The sequence below is a fragment of the Ambystoma mexicanum genome, chromosome 7p (assembly GCF_040938575.1).
Source record: "Ambystoma mexicanum isolate Mex_15411 chromosome 7p, UKY_AmexF1_1, whole genome shotgun sequence".
NCBI lineage: Eukaryota > Metazoa > Chordata > Amphibia > Caudata > Ambystomatidae > Ambystoma > Ambystoma mexicanum.
Genome location: NC_090939.1, coordinates 368609393 through 368629419, shown reverse-complemented (window position 1 = coordinate 368629419; position 20027 = coordinate 368609393). Strand labels below are relative to the sequence as shown.

The 20027-nt window shown below is 47.2% G+C and overlaps 1 protein-coding gene across 2 annotated transcripts in view; it reads left to right on the top strand.

Annotated features, from left to right (window-relative positions):
* The window catches only part of CXADR (CXADR Ig-like cell adhesion molecule), a 331323-nt gene that overhangs the window by 164834 nt on the left and 146462 nt on the right, over positions 1-20027 (top strand). For both annotated transcript variants that reach the window (XM_069636406.1, XM_069636404.1), the window contains exon 4: positions 7-159. In XM_069636406.1, coding sequence (XP_069492507.1) covers positions 7-159 — 153 coding nt within the window. The remainder of the gene's footprint in view (positions 1-6; positions 160-20027) is intronic.

Genomic DNA, 20027 nt, shown 5'->3' with positions numbered 1-20027 from the left:
TCATAGAAAGACCTGGAAAGATGAAGTGCTATGTTGATGGAACTCAGGAGATTGGCAGTGACCTTAAACTAAAGTGTGAAGCGAAAGAAGGCACACCTCCATTGCAGTACAGATGGGAAAAACTGACTGGCACCAAGAAACTTCCCCTCACAGGAAAAGGTACTGATCAATATTTGCACTTTTCAGTTCCTAAATTGTATTGCTTTTTTTGTGAGCTAATTTGACAGTTCTGTCGACCATAAGGTATTCCCCTCACCCCTGCTCACTATCTCTTCCAATTGTCAGCAAAATTTGAAATAGATTTTCACTGCACATAAATATTTTGGTACAAACACCGAACTAATTAAATGGACCAGTTAACAAGCAGCCTGTACAAAGCCAACGCAATTGTGGCTAAATTGTTACCAACAGTGATTGGTTATTTCAAATGTGTAGATTTCTGTATGTCAGTGTTGAGGGGTTTTCAGAACCTACTCTAGACAGTGTCTGTTCAGTAGGCAATTTTAGTAAACCAGACCGTGTTTACATAGTTTTAACCTAGCTCTGTGGTGGAGCAGTAAGGCTTGGAACCTGTAGGAGGTAGGCTTTATGCTGTGTGTGGTTGACTATTAAGACGATGTACAAAATAACACTATTATTAAGGACAACACACTACTAAATAGAAGTATACTTTCTGGAGCTTGTGAACCTGCAAGGGTCATGGGTACCCATAGAGTAGGGATAGTGTTGCAGATATTCCCTGTCGATGCCCATTAGGATTTTGAAAAAACAATATGGAATACTCTGCGCCAACCACAAGAGGTTAAACATGTGATTCTAAGCAGGTACAAGCTACAGAAAGACTGTTACTTGTAAGTAATATTGGGCATACACTCACCTTCAACATTATGGTAGGGTTAAATATGCGTGGAAAAAACCACCAATGCACCACCCAGTATCCATCTCTGGGAGTTCACTTAAAGTTTAGAGCTAATGAGCAATGAATTTAGGTGTGCAAATTGGCTAGTAAGCATGCATTTGTGCACCAGATAATGTTCTGCCTTTTTAGGTCTGTAGTATTTTATACATGCATAAGATTTTAGTAATCCAAGTCTGTCTGGCATCTCACAAGAATGCAGTCAACCACTTACATGTTTCTGGAGGTGGACCTTCGGGGATGGCTACAGGCTGGTATTGTGGCATGTGACATGCTGGCTAACATTACCTATTCTACTCTCCAAATGTGTGTATAATATATCCAGTGAACAAAACTTGACTTAAGACATAACTAATGTTGGGGCAAATTTTCATTTTCTGTGCTAATTCCGTTTGACCTGAGACCAGCAGCAATTTTTCTGGACTCTGGAATGTTTTGATTTTAAACTCCTGAGTGAGTGGAACATTTTGCCACTCACTTTCTCTGACTGGGATTTTTATTTTATTTTTGCTTTGTGACACCCATCACCCTATGTGCAGTGTCAATGAAAAGTCCCCTGGACTTCTCCTTATGTTTAAACACACCTTGTGAGAACTACAGTTCACAATACTAGTAAGTCGCACCTTCCAGGACCGCGAAGGCACCAGTGGAGCCCTGCAGCTGTGATGTCCTAGTCTTCACATCAATGAGGAAGACCCACCAAAGGACGACTTCCTCCGTTAGGCTGGTGGGACCAACTAGCCTCATCCTTTAGGGCCATCCCCTGACTTTCTTTCCTGAGCTGCAGAATCCCAATACCTGGGGTACCTGGACCACTATCTAGTGCATTGTTTTCCAAAGATCGAATCTGGCTGAAACTTTACCGGCATCCGTGTGGACCTCCAGAGGCGGAAATTCTTCATCAGTAGTCCATCGCCAGAGTTCAGGACCGAGTAATCAAAGAGAATCCAACCGATGTTAGTTTCTTCTTGGCATTTCTGGCACCATGAAAAAGGCGCTAAAACCACAATGCAGCTGGAGTGAGCTGAATCAATTGCTGCCAACACCTTCTCCAGGGTACTGGTGCAGAAGACCGCCAGAGGAACCCCGTCCTTCCTTCTTTCGTCCCCTCGACGAAGGAGCAGGAAGACATTTTAGCTGCCTTACTTCTAGGTGCACTTTTAAGGTACTGTGTGGCTTGGGTTGGAATTACCTTGTGGCATTTTCGTTGCTTCCAGGCTTGGGAAGTGCACTTTTCTTCAATTGAGAGTTGACCTCAACTCCTGTGCAGGCCTTGCAGCTTGTCCACTATCAGGTAGGCTACCCCTTGAGCTCCTGTTTCTTCGAGAACCACGGACTGGTTCTGATTTTATCTCAAGATGTTAATCAGAACTGGAACTGTCCACTTGTCTTTGGCAGCCCCAAAGGTCCATCTTATTGATCAGATTGTTCCTCCATAGGTTTTAATTGTGACATTTTTATTGCTAGGAAACAGACTACATATATCACTTCGAGAACGTGTACTTGTTAGTAACAGTTGCTAGTTGTATTTTTACTGAATTCTGAAAATTCCCTCCATCTAAATTTAACAAAGGGTGGTGTATATAATGCTGATACTGACCCGAATTGACGTCACTTTGTGATGTATATGTGAAGCATATAAAGTTACACTCCTGCATTGTTTCTTATATTAATTTGTTACATTTCACATTGAATGTTATTGCTACTTGTCTGCATTTTAGCTTTGCTTGTGTATATTTAAATAAATTACTGATGCTCGTTAATCTTATCTAGTGATAAAGAGTATTGCATCTTTCTTTCAAAGATTGAAAGGGGACATTTACATGGGCATGATTGTAACACTATCCCTAACATGACGTGTTGTGTACCCAAAATCCCTCACTTGTCGAGGTCCCTTAGATTGATTTTTCTGCCCAACTAGTTGGTCGCCTTATGCAGAGCTTGCAAGAGTTGATACTGCTCATTACTTACTTAGTCCCACGACCAATGGTCTAGTCTTTGCTACTTTCTTTTCGACTCCTTCGTGGGCTTGTACCCCGAAGACATCCACTGCTGTTTGGCGACTGGTCAGGCCCTTGCAGTAGGGCGAGTGGGGCCCTTTGTTTCTTTTTCAGAATGCACTACCTTTTCCCCCTCTTTCCGGGTGCCGCCTTCTATCTCTGATATGGAGAGGACACCATTTAATTTTTTCTATCTTGCCATGCAAAATGCCCATTGCAGATACAATAGGTGCTTACCTCATGACCATGATGAGCATTCCTTTAAGTACTGCAAACTTTCATCCCACGATGTTAAAGGACAGGCAGACAGAGGGGTGGGCGGCCTACGCGATGCAGGCCGAAAGTTTCCCAATTGGTGCTGTCTCCAGCCCTCCAGATTAGCTGCGTATAGGGCCATTTCATGCGTGCAATTATGGCCATTACGGAGCATTTAATTTTCTTCTGCGTACTGTTTACGCTTTATTTTCATTAAAAAGCCTACTTTCCTCCACTAGATGGCACTAGAGTGCAAAAGGTGTCTTGGGTCTGCACCAGCAAACATTTCTTATCAGTGGCAGAGCCTTTCATATGCATGATAAAGTGAGCAACCCAAAGCGCCCATTTAATTATGTGTTTATATTAACACATTAAACGGACGCTTTATATATCTATGATGTCTGCTAGATTGACACGCAAAAAAAATAAAGTTGCTTTAAATCACTAATCAAAACTTTTACAACATCATGAATAACAATGAGCTGGAGGTTTGTTGCAAAGAATCTCCATATCTGAGTTTATTATATAACATCTTTTATTACGAGTCTTAAATCACTGAAAGTACTGTGGGGTTAACTAGATCTTTCAGGCTGAGATTATCTTGCATTCTGGGATTTATAGTGTACCATTCAGGACGTGAACATTAAAGCCACAATGATATTCTTTTGGCTTAACACTCAGCTGTAAGGATTTACATGTTGTCATGTGGCGTTATTATGCAATGAGTGTTTTTTGTAAGTAAACTCTATAAGACATTACTGTTGGCCTTGAAATCCAAACTATTTGTACCAAGTAAACCTTGGAAGCTATGTGGTCAAATTTGCAGAGTGGATTAAAATCCCTGCTTCACAGTTCAGGCAAGGTTTGTGATCCTGGTCCCGTCCCACACTCCCCCCTTGCCTACCCGCCCCATCTGTCTGGCCACCCCACTCCCTCGTTTTTGGATGCAGCCAAGAGTACCAGTGGTTCCTTTTTTTTTTCCCCCTTCCACCACTCTTTAATCCCCCTGATGTGATTAGCGATTACGGGCTAAATTGGCTGTGATGTGTTTCATGCCGGAGATGCAGATTCTTGACTATCTTGGAAGAAACCTATCGGACAATCAAGACTGCTCACCCATGATGGAAGTAGAAGATGGGGGAGGGTGCAGGCGAGTTATTACTACTCGGAGTTCATGTGAATTTATATTGAAGCAGCAAGGAGTAAGCCACGAGACGTATACACTTTGGGCCTAATTCACAGAAACCTTTTATAATGGCAACAGCCCATTGGAAAACGCTCAATGAATTGGGCCCTTTGTCATGTGCGTTATATAAATGGTCACTATTAATGGTATAGTGCAAATAGTGGAAAAGGGGTCAGTCAGGCTTTTTTGAGTAGTAGCTAGTTGGCAATAAATCACTTGTTATAAACATTTGTTTTTGTTAAAAGGCACAGTGGCAAAATTAGTTGCCCAGGATCACACACTTCAGTGTTGAAGCAGGGATCTGGGACCAGTCTGCAACTTATGCACTTGTCTGCATTTCCTCCCAACTGTAATTGCCAGAATCATGTTTTTGGTTTTGTACATAATGTGGGGATCCACATTAATTTCCTGCAGCAGACAGCCGGGAAGGTAGCTTAGCAGGTTGTGACTGTTGCTGAGATTGTGTGCAAGTTCCTGTAAGTAAATCCTATGCCAACACTTGCTTACTCACACTCCCTCTGCAAGATATACATTGGTCTCTATCTATAGTAGTTTTTAACAGCCTTTCTAGGGGCCAGAATTTTGAAAATTAAGGTGTGTATGTAGCACGTACTTACAAGTTATTTTATGGCAGAATATTTTCCACAAGTTTAATAAAATGGTTAAAGACAAGCCAGACAACTTTGATCTACAACTCTCTTGGTCTTTGGGTCTGATTTTATGGGTCTGATTTACGTATGCATTGGGTGTATGTTGGATACGTTTTACTCTCTTGCAGAGGAGAAAACTCATTTTTACTCTTGAAATTGCATTTACTCTCTAATTTGAAAAATCATGTGTAAAATACTCCCACCTCAATCTTATCTGGAGCACTGGCTGTCTCCTCTGATGACGAGGACTCTAGCGGTCGCCATATCTCTGACCTGGAAGCCATAGAACTTTTGGCGTAACCCTCTGGTTCCCAGATGCCTGTCCCGGCTCTATCAGACCACTGCTTCTTTTATGGGGAGTTCACACCCTGGCAACAGGGGCACACACGCACCACCCAAGGCAAAACACACAAACCCTAAGGCCTCCTTGACGGACATGTCTAAGGTGCCGGACGCCAACAGGCCCGCCAAATACTTCAGTGCCTGCCAAACCTCATTGTCGGGGGCCCTCCCCGCAACAGTCTTCTCGGCATGCGACTGGGTTTTCCTTTCACAAAGGCGTCCCCATAAAAAAAGTACACGGCTACAGACAGGTTGTCTAAAGGCGCATTCGCACCTAAGGCTTTGGAGGAGTCTGCAACTCGGGTGGTTCACCCCATGTAACCATGCTAAAACTGTTTTGGTGTGATAAAGATAACTAAAGTTGTTAATGAAAATGTGATTTGGTCCTTGCTTTGAAGATGTGAAAGTTACAATACTGCAGCTGAGGATTCAGCCTGCAGTGAAAACGCACAATGGTAGGAAAATTAAACCACTGCCACCAGCCATAAACGTAGTAAGGGTAACATATCAAATGTTACATGAGAAGGAAGACAAAGGGGATACTAAGTAACCCACCATCACTCCACATTAGATGGCATGTGCTGGGTCTACAAAGGGAACAAGGTAAGTGAAGTCAATTTCACTTTACTACTCTTGGTTTATGCAAGAGAAGGTATCGAGGGGATTGGATCCTCCGACGTATTCCATATCTATGACAGTAATCACCACAGCTGTGCTGCTTCAGAAAATATTTCGGCGTCTGTGTCCTGCATCAATGATGCCGATATGCCGTCCTCAAGGGCCTCCTCCAAAGGCGGACGTCACCAGATGTTATAAGTAGGACGCACGACGCCCGTAGCCTCAGTTCCGGTTTTTCCGCGAACGTGTTCGCTTTGGAGATCTCGGCGCGCCTTGATGGAGTTTCTGTTCTTTCAGTTCTTCGAACCTGTTAGTTTGTGAAGTATTGTCGGGATGTCTTCCTCTTCTTCCACCCCGCGTCCGGGCTTCAAGAAGTGTGGGGACTGCGGGTCCAAGATGTCAGTGTTGGACTCGCACAACGCCTGCCTCTGGTGCCCTACGGAGGCCCACGACACGGATGATTGTGTCGACTGCAAGTCGCTTATGTCCAAGGCCTTGCAGGAACGTAAGAAGAAGCTGTCGGTCGGTAAGGTGTCCAAGCCCTGGAAGGCGAGGTCCACTGGGCTTTCGACGGACGATTTGAGGGGTGACTCTCTGCATCGTAGTCGTAAGTCTAGGGGGTCTTGGTCCCAGAATGGGTCCCGCCACTCCTCTGCCTCTTCGAGGCACTCCCGGAAGCGCCGTCATCGCTCGCCTTCCCCGTCCTCGACTGAGGACTCCGCCCGTCAGCGGGTTTCTTATCCCACCAAGCATTCCTCTCCGGAGGAATGGGCTTCCTTCAGGAAGAAAATGTTGGCGATACTTGAATCGCAGGCCTCTGGTCCTTCTGCACTTCTGAGTGGGGTCAGTCATGACCGTACTGGAGACACCGCTCGTACTCCTTCGGGCTCGGGTGGTCGGCATGATTCCCGGGAGAGGTCCGGCTCGGACAAGGGAAATCGTTCCAGTCATGCCCGTTCCAGGTCCCGGTCCTCGACGCGCTCGTGCCCGTGTGCACCTGTGAAGTCTTCGAAGAAGAGGTCAACGCCGGTGGCACCGATGTCATCGGACTCTCTCGATCCTCCACCACGGACTAAGTCGACGATGTCATCGGCGTCCAGGCTGTTGAAGGACACGCTCGGGACTCCACCCTCGATGCCTATGTGGAAGCCGTCAATGTTGTTGGCGCCGTGCTCGACGTCTACACCAATTCACTCGATGTCGACGCCATTTCACTCTAAGTCTTTCGAGGCTGTGATGTCGGAGGTACCCCGTGGCACGGGGGAACCCCCTAGAAAGGCTCTGGCCAAGGCAAAACTTTTCCTTCTCCCGTATTCTTTGCCCCCTTTCCAGCTTATGGAGTATATTTCCGAGGTGGAAGAGGGTTCTGAAGATGGGTTGGTTCCGGACACGGTGCCAGATGAGATTCTTCCTGGTCATAGCCAGATTGAGGACTTGCGTCAGTCACTGCATGACGCCAGTGGTCTGGACACACCTCCAGAGGTGGAGTTCTGTAGACCTGAGCCTGGCACCCATGCCGAGTCATCGCACCGGCGCCTTATGTCGAGGGTCATGGACTACTTGGGGTGGTTGGCACCCCCAGTTGATTTTGTGCAGGATGACCTGACGGATATCCTCGCCCAAGGTCCACCCGCTGACCTGGTACTGCCATTCCATATGGCTCTGCAAAGAAGGGTGGCAGCGGCTTGGACTGCTCCAGAGAGTCTCCTGGCAGTGTGCAAGTCTTTGCCGTGAAAATGCCACCCAGCCAGTAGTGACCCCTGCTACTTGACCACGCACCCCACTCCGGAAAGTTTGGTGGTGCAGGCGGCTACGTCCCTATTAAAGCAGGCGCCGTATCCTACCATCCCTCCTGATGGGGACGACAAGCTTTTTGATGGCTTGGCGAAGAAAGTGTTTTCTTCAGGGGGTATGGCTCTTCAGGCGGCCAATTCCGTATGTGCCTTGTCACGTTTCATGCACACTCTGTGGAACTGTATTTCATTAGCGACTGAACATATTCCCGAAGGGGACGAACGGGATGGTTTTCTTGCTATTATTCTGGATGGCAAGGATGCCATGTGCGAGTCTGTTTAGTCGGGTTTGGACATGGCAGACTGTCAGCCAGTCCATGGTGGCAAGCACCGTGATATGCAGGTTTGCGTGGTTGAGGAAGTCGGGGTTTGCTCCTCATGTGCAAGCCAGGCTCCTCAACATGCCCTTTGATGGTGAACATCTTTTTGGCATCGAGGCTGACGAGAGCCTTGAGAGGTTGCAGACCTCCAAAGCTGCAGCAAAGTCATTGGGTGCTGCAGTCTGCCAACCTCCGCCTTTTCGTCCTAGGGGACAGCAGTGGAGGGGAGATGCCTTTTCGTTATTACTCATCCTTTAGTAAAGCGAGAGGAGCTGCAAGTCAAAGGGGCAACCGTAGGAGTGCCAGAGGTGGAAAACAAGGTACTCGAGATGCAATGCCGCAGCTGCTTCTGCTCAGTCATGAGGCCCATGCTTCGCCGGTTGGGGGAAGGCTGGCGCAGCATCTTGTAGAATGGCGTGCCATTACTTCAGATGTGTGGGTTCTGGAGATCATAGCCCACGGCTACAGTCTTCCTTTCCGGCAGAGGCCTCACTGAATGTGGTGAGCCCTCACCTGGGGGAGGAACACTGCCCAGGGAATCTCTCTTTGAAGAGTCCTGAACTGGTGCCTGTAGTGGAGAGGAACAAGGGTTGGTATCCCCCTTATTTTTTGATTTCAAAGAAAGACGGGGGGGGGGGGGGGATTGAGACCCATCATGGACTTGCGCAGTTTGAACAAACTCCTCAGGAAGGACAAGTTCAAGATCTCGCTCACAAGTCCTCCAGGCCCTTCAACTTCAGGACTGGTTGTTGTCTCTCGACCTCAAAGACGCTTATTTTCATGTGCCGATCCATCCCAAGCACAAGAAGTACCTGAGGTTCGCGGTTGGCGACTCACATTTTCAGTTTCGGATCCTGCCGTTCAGATTGACCTCCGCCTCGAGGGTTTTCACCAAGCTCATGGTGGTGGTGGCAGCGTATCTCAGGAAAGGGGGATTCACGTCTACCCTTACCTGGACAATTGGTTAATCAGGGCGCGCTCTCATCTGTCAGTCACCTGCCACTCCCTCCACAAGCTGGGCTTCTCCCTCAACTTGAAGTCCCATTTGACGCCAACTCAGCGGCTCCAGTACATCGGAGCAGTGCTCGACATGTCCCTGGGGCAGTGTTCCTCCCCCAGGTGAGGGCTCACCACATTCAGCAGATGGTGCACAAGTTCCAACATGCCCAGAGTCTCCCTGCCTTCGAGTTCTTGATATTGATCGGCCTCATGGCATCCTGCATTCTTCTGGTGCCAGAGGCCAGGTTGCGGATGAGATCTTTGCAATGGGCACTCAAGCTCCAGTGGTCTCAGTCCTCCGACAGGATGTCGGACCCTGTTCAGGTGCTGTCCTCGGTTGCCCAGGACCTTTTGTGGTGGGCCGTCGAAGGCAATCTGATGAAGGGAGCTCCTTTTTGGCTACCCTGGCCGGAGGTGACTATCGTGACTGACGCATCTCTCACGGGATCGGGAGCTCAGCTCATGCCAACGAGTTGATAGTCGGCGGTCGTTGGTCTCTGTCGGAGTCCAGACTCAATATCAATCTGTTGGAGCTGAGGGCCGTCAGGTTTGCCCTGAAGGCTTTTCTGCCGACTGTGCGAGGAAAGAATGTCCTGATTCTGATGAACAACACTGTGGCCATGCACTACCTCAACAAAAAGGGGGGGGGGGTAGGGTCACTTGCTGTGTGCAGGGAGGCGATGCAGCTCTGGTTCTGGGCCATCCAGCAGGAAATTTCGATCTTGGCAGTTCATCTGGCCGGAGACGAAAACAAGACGAGGACGCTCTGAGCGGGCAGAGCACGATCTCTCACGAGTGGAAGCTAGCTCAAGAGATTCTCCTGGAGATCTTCGCCCTTTGGAGGACCCCTCAAGTGGATCTCTTCGCCTCCAGTGTCAACCGGAAGTGTGAAAGGTTCTGCTTGCAGGAATTTCCTCCAAGAAGAGCCTTAGGAGACGTGTTCGTGGTGGAGTGGTCCTTCCCGCTGCTGTACGCGTTTCCTCCAGTCCCCGTCATTCCGCAAGTGATGAGGAGGTTACGGAGGTTTGGTTCCCTGATGATCCTCATTGCTCCGGCATGGGCCCGGAGGACGTGGTACCCGGACCTTCTGGACTTGTCCATCTGCCCTTCACGTCGTCTTCCCTACCGTGACGATCTGCTCTCACGGGACGGGGGTGGGGGGGGGGTTGGGTTCTCCATCCAGAGGTCAGATCCCTCAACCTTCACGCTTGGCTTCTGAAAGGTTGAGGTATAAGGATTGGGACCTCCCTGAAGACGTGGTGGAGGTGTTGCTTTTGGCCAGACGGCTGGCAACAAAGTCCCTGTTCCGTTGCCGTTGGGAGGAAGTTCTGCGACTGGTGCAGGGTTCAGAATGTGGATCCTTTTTCATGTCACATTCCTGACGTTCTGTATTTTTTTGCTTTCTTTGGCCCACAAGGGCCTACAAGCGGTTACCATTAAAGGTTACCTGACGGCGCGGTCTATATTTAACCGCTCGCCTGAGGAGTGTTCTTATTTTTCCTTTGATTTCTCAGTTTCTGAAAGGTCTCATTAATGTGTTCCCTCCGTCACCTTTCCAGGTGTCCGGTTGGAATCTGATCCTTGGTCTCAAGTTTCTAATGGGAGCCTTTGCATTCTTGTCCTTTCAGACTGTTAACACTTAAAACTGTGTTTTTAGTTGCGGTCACTTCCGCTCGCAGAGTGAGTGAGTTACAGGCACTTTCAGTTAAGCCACCCTTCACTGTTTCATAAGGACAGGGTTGTCCTTAGAGTTAGTCCTTCCTTTCTTCCGAAGGTGGTGTCAGAATTTCATTTAAGCCAGGTTGTTGTTCCAGCATTTTATCCTCCTCCACATCCTGGTAAGGAAGAGGAGAGGCTTCATAGGCTGGATACTCGGGGAGCTTTAAGCTTCCAAATTTCCTGCATGTCTCGGGTCAGAGTGGACGATCAACTCTTTATTGGTTACGCTGGAAGGCGTTTGGGACAAGCTGTTACTAAGCAGACTTTGTCTCGATGGATCATCTTGGCAATTTCCGAATGTTATCGCTTGGCGGGTAAGGACCCTCCGGTAGGCTTATGGGCCCATTCTACCAGGGGTATGGCTGCCTCTACTGCCCTGCAGAGGGGTGTTCCCATTCGTAACATCTGTGATGCAGCCACCGGGGCTTCGTTCCATACTTTTGTACGTCACTACTCCTCAATTCTATCCGGGGGCAGGATCTGGCCTTTGGCAAGGTGGTCCTTTACTCTGCAATTTGATTGGGCATTCTAAATGTGTATATTCTAAATTCTTTTCCCTACTCCTTACCTTGGTACTGCTTTGGGAGTCTGTCATAGATCTGGAATATGTCGGAGGACCCAATCCCCTCGAAGAACAAGTTACTCTCTTACCTGGTAACGTTCTTTTGATGGGATTGTCCGACTTATTCCAGATCGCTCCCTCTCTGCCTACCCCGCTACAGAATTTCTTATGCGATTGCAGCTTACGTTTCCGCAAGGCTTTATGTGGTCATACTGGCAGAAGATTGGTGCCAAACGTTCTGGGAAAAAACTACAACTGAGGCTACGGGCGTCGTGCGTCCTACTTATAACATCTGGTGACGTCTGCCGTCAGAGGAGGTCCTCGAGGACGGCGTATCGGTCATAGACGCAGACGCCGAAAGATTTTCCGAAGCAGCACAGCTGTGGTGATTACTGTCATAGATATGGAATACTTCGTCGGACCATCCCATTGAAAGAACGTTACCAGGTAAGAGTAACTTGTTCATTTAAACCTGAAGAGAAATCCAAAGGACTTCTCTGTGACACTGCACTGAGGGTGCTGTGTCTCACAATACAAAAGAGGATGCCTTTGGATTTTGTCAGACACCACAAGAAACCAGGTCCAAATCAGAATACTTGAGTGTGAAAAAAAGTCTCACTCCAAGATAAAAATTTAAGGTCCTAAATCCAGCAAAAGTGCTGGGGGGGGGGGTGTTCTCTAAGGTGGAAGGGAGATAACACAGAAATGAATTTTCCCTAACGGTGGTACATTGGTTTTTAACAAGTATTGCAGGGAAATGTTTTATCTAGACTTCATTGGAGGATTGAAACGTGCTCACATTCTCTGAGAAGTGGTTAACCATTTTTCCTTCGTTAACCTTTCCCTTTTTCACAACCTCTTGGTACCTTAGGTTAGAAGAAGAGGATCCAGCTGGTTTCTGTTCTGGTTGCAATGTTGCAGTTCCTGGGCCTCCGTCATGGGGACAAGAGGGAGGACTCCTGCATTGCAGTGCAATGACTTGGCGTCTTAGTTTTAGTATACTTGAGAATCCTATCCTTAGTTCAGTCAGAACTCCAGAGATCAACATGGTATTGGTGTTTGGTGCCTTCTCTTATCCAGAATCTCCTTCGCGCCAAAACGATGAGGACCCAATGGGAGATCTGCTCACATACAGGCATACCATACGTGGACCAATCACGGACCACAGTGGTCCCAGGCATTCACAGTACTCAACTCTCTCTCGCACCCAGGATATGTATTGGAACTAGAAGTTCCAGCCCACATCCTGGCGGCACACACAAGCCATGCAGAAGCCCGCGAAAGCTTGGCGTTTCGCGGGAGAATGCATGCCCAAATGAGGACTGAACCGAGTCGGCTCGACCTGGGGAAGGGGCAAGATGGCCAAAGGACAGGACAAAGAACCTCCTGGCATGACCATTTTGGAGCCAGGCCACCGATTTGTGCCAAACGCAGTTTACCTGGCAGGGAAGGGTTGAAAAATATATGAAATGGTTGCCACCAGCCCTGTCCAAGGCACATCTGCACTTCTCCTAAATAATCCTTCCAGAGTATCTAGGGCCTTTGGAAATGACTAATAGACCCAAGTGTACTGTACTGAAAGGTAAATTGTACACTCGTTACATGTTGCAGAAAAGTTGCAACATTGGAAAGGACTAATGGAAACAAAGTCTCCCAGTACTGACTGTCTTAAGGGCATGTCAGTTTCCCCATAAAAAGTGAGCGAAAAGCCCAGAGGAGTGCAGCAGAAGGCTGGGATCCTCTGGTAAAGTCAGACTATGGTGTTAAACATCAGCAAAAAGTTGGGGTAGAGGGTACACAACTGGAGGGAAAATTGCACATGAAATTGAAATCTTTTCTGACCATTCCTTTGTCAGATGTGTTGTCCAGTGGTCGACTGTCTTCAGTTCAAGAAGCCTCTCCTTTGCATGCTGTGCATGAATGGGAGTAGTTTTCTCCCATTCATGCACAGCCTAGCTGTCACTCCCACAGCAGGGTGGCTGTTCCACAAAGCCAGGCAGCCAATCAGGACTGGGTACATTCAGGTAACCAAGGAGACTAAGGACGGGGAGTTTCGGGCACCTCTGTTAGGGAGACTTCTCAGACATGTGCTAATTCACTCGACCTTAGAGACCCCCAGCAACTTTGCTTGATTTTGAGGACTTGATCTTTTTAACCTGGAGAGTGGGACTCTTTCCCACTCTCTCATAATGTGATTTTTTGAACACTTTCTTTTGGTTGTGGAGTCTGACATATTCCATAGGCATCAACTTTTACATTGTGTCACACAGCACCTTCAGTGCAGTGACACAGGGAAGTCTTCCAGGTTTCCCAAAGGTTTACCTACCTTCTCTGGGGTAAACTATTTTCCACAGCAGTAAAGTGAAATTGACTTTACTTACATTTTTTACTTTCTAGACCCAGCACACACAATCTTAAAATAGGGTGCTGGAGGGTTTACTTCGTATCCCCTTTGTCTAGCTTCTCATGTAACATTTTTTTGTTACTTTCCTCACTGATTGGCTGGTGGCAGTGGTTTACTTTTAACTACTGTGGTGTTCATTTACCACGGGCTGCATCCAAAGCCGGAGTAAAGCACCCAAGGGTGCCATTTTTGTCAAAATGTCACTTTTTTTTTTCCACCATTTCTTTGTGGAAAGGTCCTTCTTGAGATTTACTCTGCACGCCAAACCAGGTTTGGTCCCTTTGTTCGCTTTGCCTTTGGCAGAATTCACGAGTGAAGCGCGCTTGTGGCTCCAGGGTGTCTGGGGTGGGCCGGAAGTGAGGGAGGTGCCCGAAACGCCCTGTACTTAGTCTCCTAGGAGACCCAAATGCACTCATTGGTGATTGGCTGGCTGACTGTCCGGCAAGGACAGCTGCCCCGTTGGGTGATTTACAGCTAGGCTGAAATGAATGGGAGAGAACTGAATAAAAGGCGAGGCTTTTTGCTTGGAAGGCAGAGTCAAGCACTCGACGAAGGAACCAAAGAACTTGAAGAGGACGCCTGCAGCAACTCCTGGACCGTTGGTTTGCCTGGTGAAGCCCTGCTGCTGTGCTGAAACCCCAAATTCGTATTGACAGAGAAGCCCCTGTCAGGACTAATTCCCCCCCACCCCCCCTTGAGTTGGTGGGTGTTATAATGTGAATTACATCTCGTGTACATGTTCCATTGTGGGGTGTTCTTTCCGTGTGGTTCTGGAACCCTGAGCTGGGGTCACGCAGAGAGAAGACAACGGAATGAGGACGATCTACTCTGGTTAGCTGTGGGGGACTTCTTTATTCAATAAACCTGTTAATTATACTGAACTTCTTGGACATTTTATATATCCAATACATAACAAGTGGCGACGAGGAGCTGTCATGAAAAGAAGTCCCTGGATGTGTGCTAATGCGATCATCAGTTCGCAGGATTGAGGAAATTGCGAAAGACAGCTGGAACCACCGGAAGTAAGAGGAATACAATGCTGACGATTTAAGATACATTATCGTGTGTTTCTATGCCTGCGAAGTGTAAAAAGTGCCACACCTCTGTGTATCGCGGTGCATCATTCAAAGGATGCGCGAGCTTCCGAGACCAGTGGCAAAGACATTAAAGCAAAGCACCCGGTACGTGGTTACGTAGATGACGTGCACTCAATAGCACTACAGAAATATATTAAGTAAGGCACCCAGCGACGTCTAATGCGTGTGGCCATTTTAATCTGATGAAGATCACCATGGCTACATACCTACGCTACGAGCTGCGCGTAGTGTGAACAGCTGTTCTGTCAATACAAATATAATTTGCAGTGACGCGTATGTAATCCATGCATATGAAAGGCTAAAACGTCAGTTTTACACATTGTATGTGACAACTTCCCAACAAAAATAAGTGTGGCAATGAACATTGTAAATTGACGCAGCCAACACAGTTAGTGTAATTGCTGAATAGACATTTAAAGGCACGGAACATTAATGGCTGTTGAAGTGGACACACGCTCTGACAAAGTGAGCAATACAAGTAAATTATAAATAAAACTCAAGATATAATAACGAAAAGGGATGGACATATAATGCAATAGCATTACAAGCATTGTTAAAGGCACACATCCTATCACAAGTACAGACCCACAGAAAGAGGGGGGTTTAACCATTGAAGTCTCAAATCATATTGTGAGAAACATTGGAGTGTAGCAAACACTGCAACATCGCAATCTCGACATGCAAAACATTGTAGCTCTGGTGAAATTCTTGGTGCAGCCTGGAAACCCTGTCTGTTCATGGGAACAGTGGTTAGATAATTTCCAAGTTTATTTGAGAGCAATTGGAGGGGCGAAGTATAATGATGACTTGAAGGAGGCTGCACTCAATTGTGTAGGAACAGAGGCACTGAGAATATTTAGAACTTTGCCCGATCCTGGTGATACAGAAGAAGAATCCGGAGACTCGATAGTTCCAGGAAATATGAAACTGCGTTGTTGAAATTGGGGAAACATTTTGGAAACAAAACAAATATATATATTTTTTTTAAACTCTTTATTGGTTTTAACAATATACCATAAATAAACCACCTCATATACTGCTTATGTTGTATACATCCGTAGTTCTTACCTTTTAATACCCCCCTCCCAGTTCCCTCCCTCACAAAACCACTGTCCGACCCGTCAGAGGAGTCCTCTGCTGTTTTCGGGTGAAGCAACGGCACTGTCAGCGCCACCCAGCGGTGCAACGCTTCGCTGGAGTCTAGCCTCTGTTCGTGTATGGCGGATTCCCATGCTCCGGTCTCGGCAGTTATCCACCTCTTGAGGTCTGCCCACCAGTGCGCTTTGCTTGGGCCTCTGGGGTTCTTCCAGTCCATAGCTATGCGCCTTTTGGCTGTGATATATGCCAAGTCTGAGTCTATTTAGGGGCTTGTTCTTATGGTTGCGCTTGTATCTGCCCAATATGTAGGCAGCTGGGCTGTGGACTTCCAGTTCGATGTCTGCATTCGCCATCCTTTCTTGTATCTCTGTCCAGAAACTGCAAATAGCTGGGCGAATCCAAAACATGTGACATTCCCGCCTTTGGCTCATTGCATTTGGAGCATAGCTGGATTGCAGCACCTTTGAAATTTGAAATGACTTCGGGTGTTGGGTAAGCTCTGTTGATGATGTAAAATTGGATTAGTTGTAGACGGGCGTTTCTAGATATTTTTTTATGATGGTGGGATACTTTCTCCCATTCTGTCTTCAAATTCTAGGGCCAGTTCCCTTTCCCATTTTGTCCTACTTTTAAGCTCCTTGTTAGTTGTGCCCAGCAATAATGCCTCGTAGAGTCGTGAAATTTCATGGCCTCCTTCAGCTGTGTTCAACATTGTCTCTATGATCTCATTGACGGTGTATGGGTTAGCATCTGTGGGCCATCTGCTCCTCAAAGCTTGTATTACTGCTCCATGAAGCAAGAATTGACCCGTTGGCAGCGCCCCTGATTTACAGAGGTATGAAAACGTCAGGATCTCCTGGTCTTGGACCAGGTCTCCTAAGGTGGCTACACCCCATGGTTCCCACCTGGCACGTGTTTCCTTTCGGCCCCATGGTTGGTGGGCCATGACAGCTGCTATGGGGATTTGTGGGGAATACGGGTCCTCGGACCCGACTGCTTTACAGGCCCTCTTCCACAGCTGGGTGCCCAACTAAGCTAGGTATGGGATATGTAGCAGGGCTCCCTCCTTGATCCATAATAGGCCTCTGAGTAGCAGGTTGGGTAAAGCCGGTTGGAGGAGTCTAGTGTCGGTTGTGGTCTCGTCCGCCATCCAGCGCATCACGTGTCTTAGTTGGCTTGCGAGGTTGTACAGTTCGAAGTTGGGAACTTTCATTCCTCCCCTCTCATAGGGTCTTTGTAGTATGTCCAGAGCCACTCTGTCTGCCGCCCTGCCAGAGGAACCCTCTACATATTTTATTAATGTCTCTGAAGAAGGAGGTGGGGACGTTAAAGGGGACATTAGTGAAGTTGTGTAATAGACGGGGGAGTGCTACCATTTTGAGAAGGCCTGCTCTACCAGCCACCGAAAGCGGAAGCTTCCCCCAGAACTCCATGGACTTCACCAAATTATCTTTGGCTCTGACTGTGTTAATGATGTGTTCTGTGTGAGGGTTTCGGTGACAAAACAAATATAGTTCTTGAACGATATAGATTATTTTCAAGAAAACAATACAAGAATGATTCAGTGGATACGTATATTGCAGCATTGAGGTCTCATTTCTACGTGCGAGTTTACAGGTGTGGCAGATGAGTATTTAAGAGACCAACTGGTACTACATGTGGCCGATTCTCGGATTCAACGACTATGGCAAGCAAAAAATCCGACGTTTGAACAAATACTTGACATTGCCATGTCAGTTGAGCTAGGAGTAAAATGCATGAGGGAGGTTCAGAATAAGCCCGAATGTGTTGATATCAAAGCAGTTCAAGATGTGAGTGATGGGGATTGTGTAAAGATGAAGAAGCTTTGGTTGCTATGGTGAAGAGAATTGTCAAATCGGATTTTGGCATACATCCCAGACAAAACAAGGAGACATTCCACAGATCACAAAACAGATGATCTAAATGTGGCTGGTACAAACATGCAAACCCAGAGAAGGATTGCCCAGCAATATTAGCAGAATGTTACAAATGTGGACAAGTCGGCCATTTTGGCAAGGTTTGCCGCAATGCCAGAGGAAGAGGCAGAGTTAATGCACGCTACAATGTAACAAGAAATTATAGTCAAATTGGAAGAGGTACATCTACGGGCATAAGGGCCATTGAGGAAGCTGGTTGTTCAAGTGATTTGGTAGCAATCCCAAGCGAATTTGAAGAGGAAAAACAGATTTTAGCTTTTACACCTACGGGAGTTGTTGTTGGCCCGTGGGTATCTATGACCATTGATAGTGTTGCCCTACAAGACATGGTCGATACCGGGTCCCCACACACAATGGTAGATATGGAGACGTATGTGCATACCTACCATATGTTGAAGAAGATGAAGAATTTACACATTACCAAGGTTAAAGCAACCGGATATGGTAAGACCCCAATCAATGTTGTAGGGTATACCTGGGTACACCTTGATTTTGACGGAAGAAAGACATATTGCAAGTTATATGTGGGCCAAGATGGTTTCTCAATAGTTGGTTGGTGGGAATAAGCATCTTTAAAAATCAAAATACATCCAGGTGTGAACATAACCATATTGTGTGTAACGGACAATAGTTCTGATTCTGCTACCAATTTGGCCAAAAGTTTCCCCAAGGTTTTTAACGATAGCATTGGTCTCCTTAAGGGGTTTAAACACCGCATAATACTTGAGGAGCAAAGCCTGTAGTGCACAAAGTAAGGAACATTCCTATTGGCACCCGAGAAGCACTAAAAAAGGAATTGGATAAATTATGCACACAAGACGACATTGAGCCTATAGAGAGCTCTGAATGGCTTTCTCCCATTGTGATTGTGAGGAAACCGGACGGATCAATTGGGATATGCGTTGATTTAAGAGATCTTAATAACATATGGATAGTTCGCCATCCCCTACCCAACATTGGAGAGATGCTCACCACTATGGAACCTGCTAAATTTTTCACTGTTAGATTTGTCCTTGTCAAGGCGAAGTCCGTCCCAACGCGGAAGTAGCAAGAACTCCTACCTCCCCTTGACGGTCTTGGCGCCTGGATTAGTTAAAACACAGGTCACCGCAACCCCCACGGGGAAAGAAGGTTAGGGTCCACGGATTGGATAGGTTTCGGGATGGTAGGATAACCGGATTGAGGTTTAGGGAGATGTTATGGATAGGGAGAGGGTTTTAGGGTCAAGTTGTTCCCAGACTCTGACCTTCTGAGTCTGGACTACCTTCTCCTTGGTAGTTGCCTTTGTAACTCCTTGGGCATTCATTCAGTCATGTATTCTTACCACATGCATGCTTTACCCTCAGACTGGAACCCAGCACTTGTTCTCCACATTCACAAGTTTGCCCAGTCTTGGCTTTTTCTGTAAAACACAATATTCTATCGGGCTGGCTTCTATCTACAAATCACGTCTGCCCCTTGTTAAATACACCACAAGTAAACATATGTTCAGATACAATGCTTTGGTCACATAATGCACTTAGCTCTAGTGTTCTGAGTCTTCCAGCGCGCTTTTTCCGCCCGCCGGCTCCGCAGACTGTGCGTTGCGAAACGATCTGGTCGTTGTCGATAGCGGCTCACTCCTGACAAAAAGGGAGTAAATTAGCTTTGCCCTTTCACGCCTTGTGGCCTTTCACAAATGCTCGCTACTGCGAATACTGCATAGAATGGCCCGCAACAGGCGAGCATACTGCTACGTTTGCACCCGCAACTGGCGAATGCATGTCACATGCAAAGTTAGTGGGTTAGTTAGTTCGCGAGCTTTCGCGTATCTCCCCCGCAGTGTGTAAGTTTTCTCAAAAGTCACTGGTAAGCGGAGTCTCTTTCCAGTGCACACTTCCCTCCGGTTAACTTAAAAAGCAGGCAATGTACTTATCTTTGACATCGCGGGGCCTGAAGGTGTGTCCAGTGGTGAGGGCGGCCCCGCGAGAAGTTTCACCGGAGCTCCGTGAGATGCGTCCTCTCGGCAGCAGAGTCGAGCACGGACGAGCTTTCTGGGATCGCGCATGCGCGGTAGTTTCTTCGCGCATGCGCATTGTCGGGCGTTGTCCTGGGCGTTCCTGGGCTGCTG